At 25.0% G+C, this 3831-nt stretch overlaps 1 protein-coding gene across 1 annotated transcript; it reads left to right on the forward strand.

Moving 5' to 3' along the window:
• Nucleotides 1-97: 97 nt before the first annotated feature.
• LOC119676378 (protein pellino-like) lies at nt 98-2955 on the forward strand. Its single transcript, XM_038087614.1, has 6 exons — nt 98-148; nt 542-730; nt 791-889; nt 964-1117; nt 1187-1364; nt 2814-2955. The coding sequence occupies exons 1-6, from the start codon at nt 98-100 to the stop codon at nt 2938-2940; spliced, it is 798 nt and encodes a 265-aa protein (XP_037943542.1). The 3' UTR covers nt 2941-2955.
• The last annotated feature ends 876 nt before the right edge of the window (nt 2956-3831 follow it).

Consider the following 3831-nt stretch of genomic DNA (forward strand, 5'->3'; position numbering starts at 1 on the left):
AGGAAAGGATATGAGTAGTGTCAAATAGAATAATAATTTATATATATGAAATAAACTAACAACGTTTATATGTATATAAGGAAGTTATATTCCCATAATGATTATCACTTTAGCAATTTCAAGAATACCGCAGCAATGGCCAAATGTGGTATGGTTCTTTAACTGATTTAATATTCAGAAAAGTGCATGCATATTAAATTTGCGTATTTATTATTTGGGTCATGGCTACATAATGTCCGTTGCCAGTCTATTAAAACAACGGCAACAGATTTTACATTTAAGCGGTGGCAAAGCTAAAAGAACTCAAACCCATCGACAACTACTTAAAACATTTCTAGACCAACATTTTCAACAAAAATCAATAAAATAAACAAAAAAAAAAGAACAAAAACATTAAGTTGTGCTAATAAACTTTTTTTTATTTTTTTATTATATACTAAAATGAATGTCATAAAAAACAACAATAATGAACTATTATATACTGGCGTTGCAACACATGCATGTGTACCACACCACCAACGTATATATCACCACTAAATAGGAGAAGGCAACTAAATGGCAAGACAATGTAGAAATTGATGGTCTAACAACAAATGGTGTGCTAATAATGCATCCGAAAGGTCAATTTTGCGGTGGTAATGCTAAGTGTGGTCTATGGCGTGAGTGTTCTGTGGGTGGTGATGTGTTCAGTTTGCGTGAGTCAAGATCGGCACAACAAAAGGGTCAACCGGTAAGTTCAAAAATAATATCTATATAGTATATTATTGTTAGTAATTTCGAATATATTCAGATATACGATGAATCGAATGTACTGCAAGATGGTACTTTAATAGATTTATGTGGTGCTACATTATTATGGCGTTCTGCAGAGGGTTTACAACATTCACCGGTAACTTTCAATTAATATTTTGTATATATATTATTATTATATATCTTATTGATTTATATTTGTTCAATTCTTAGACAAAACGTGATTTAGAAAAATTGATTGATGAAATTAATGCTGGTCGTCCACAGTGTCCTGTTGGTTTGAATACTTTAGTTATACCTAGAAAAGTGAATATTGGTGATCAAATAAATCAACCTTATGTGTACTTAAATTGTGGACATGTACAGGGTATGTATATATAATTATTTATACAAAATATAAATATATTTAACTTAATGATAAAACTATTTCTTTAAGGTCATCATGATTGGGGACAGGATAAAAGTACAGGTGCACGTCGTTGTCCAATGTGCCTAGAAGTTGGTCCTGTTGTTACATTATGCATGGGTCTTGAACCTGCATTTTATGTTGATGTGGGTGCTCCTACATTTGCATTTAATCCATGTGGTCACATGGCGACTGAAAAAACTGTCAAGTGAGTTTTCTTTTGAAGTGTGATTTTAAATAGTTACTAATGTTAATTGTATCTATATTCGATTATTTTCTACATATTTATACTCAATTAATATAGTTACGTCTGCTAAAGTAATTTTTTTTTGGTTTTACAATATACATATTCATTTAATGTATATTTTACATTAAATGATTTATTATGAATTAAGTATTTAGGTTAGCGTTGGATGATACCCTGCATAATAAATTTTTTTAAATCATAAAATCTTCTGGAAACCTTAAATATAAGTCTACTTTTTAACTTTCTTTTGGAAGGGGCACCGAAATTTTGATGGGAATGTGAACCCAGTTTTTCCTGAAATCATAACAAGAAAATAAATACATAAAATTGATTAACTATATATGTAATATATATAGTGTTCATATAAAATAACTGATCAGATATTGTATATATGAATATGTGTATACATCGGTTTTTACATCCAAAAATATTTGTAGTTGAGAAAAAATTTATTTATAATTATTTTGTATCATAATTATGCGTATGAGGGAAGTATGTTGAACTTATAACAAAGCTTAAGTTATTAATCTTCAATGATAATATTTTAATCTTGAAGACAGTAATTTGTAAACAAAATTTATGTTAAATAACTTACTGAGCTTTTCTAAAAACAAATTAAATCTTTCCGTAACTTAGGTAGCAATAAAAAAATTAGTTTTACTTGTTTTAAGCTATTTTCTGACGCAAGAAAGACATGTAAACTCTATATTAAACTTAAAACTATGTTTTCACGTTAATCAATTCCAATGCATGTCCTTTTAAACCTTTTGTTTTACTCAAATTAATAATAGTGCTTTGATCAAGCACTTAAAAAATTTTATGGATTCCTAAAAAGTGACCAATTCATAGTATTTTGTTTGCTATAATGAAGTTGTAATTTAATTTTAGTTGGCTTATATATCTATGTATAGTAAGTCGGCTCTTTTGGTTTTTGCTTCAAGAAATGAAATATTCGATCTTGTAGTTTTTACCAGTAATAGTGATGCTAGCCAAGGAAAAAAATAAATACTAAAAAGTTAAGCAATAGAATAGTATATAAAAGTATCGATATTTACTCATAAATGCGCTTCTATCGATTCTTTAGAGATAGCGAAAGTCCCTGTTGATATTCTTTGCCAATATCAGCAGAGGAAAGATAATCTTGCAATTAAATAAAAATTAAAATATTTGTTTTATTTGTCTTTTTGTAAGTTTAAATGTACTTTCATGATTCGAAATATGAAAAACTTTCAACTGTAAAAATATTCTTTCAATTTTTAAGCTATTCCATTAAATTCGTGCATAGCAAACCTAAATGATATTAATTAAAAATCTCATAATGAAAATGAACACATAAATGTATACAAGATTAGTAAATATTTTTATGTAAATATTAATTAAATTTAATATATGATTTTTTTGCAATTTCAGATATTGGGCTAATGTTGATATACCACATGGTACAAATGGCTTTCAGGCAGTTTGTCCATTTTGTGCGACGCCACTTGATGGTTCTTCTGGTTATATCAAATTAATATTTCAGGATAATTTAGATTAAATATATTAGGTCTTTTACAAATATATTAAAATTATTAAAATTATAAATTTAAATATTATTTTTATATTAATTATACATTAAAAAATATTTAAATTTAAAAATTTATTTATATAAATTATTGCAAATATTATTTAGAAATATTTTAGTTTGAATACATGTATGCCTGAAGCGAACATATAATTGAAATTAAGTAAAGTATTAAAAATATACAAAGAAAATAGCTATTAAAAAATTAATATTATTAATGCAAAATAGTGTAAAAATATATAATAAATAATATTTCTGTTAAAAAAAAATAAATTGTAGAAGAAAAGAAGTACACAATTTATAAAGAGATAACGATTAAATATATTTATATAAATAAAATATTAAAACGTGTAATTGTAAAGCATTGTATAAAGTAAAAGAAATAAATTCATATTAAATATAATAAATTAACTAGCAATTTGGTGAAATAAATTCATTAATGAAAAATTGCATATATAATTTAGAGCTTAAATATATAAAACGAAAACCTTAGATGTGTTGCTATTTTGAATATTTATAATAAATTAAAAATGTTTTTTTTTTGTATTTTCACTGCATGTGTTATTTTTAATTAAAATATTTTACTATCATTTTTTACAACTTTACACATATATTTGGTTAATATTTTTATACAAATTTATCACTTTATATAATTTTTTGAACACATTTTTTACCCACCATACCAATTTTATTTTCTACTATTAATTTTTAAATATTTTGTGTATTGTTGATTCGTAGCAACAAAGTTGTGTATAAAAATTTATATATTAAATATAAATATATACATTTATATGTATGTGAGAAGTTTTATGAATGTTAAGATATAAAAATTACATATTAAGCTTAAAAAGAAAACGCATATAT

This window comes from Teleopsis dalmanni, chromosome 2 (assembly GCF_002237135.1).
Source record: "Teleopsis dalmanni isolate 2A chromosome 2, ASM223713v2, whole genome shotgun sequence".
In the NCBI taxonomy this organism is placed as follows: domain Eukaryota; kingdom Metazoa; phylum Arthropoda; class Insecta; order Diptera; family Diopsidae; genus Teleopsis; species Teleopsis dalmanni.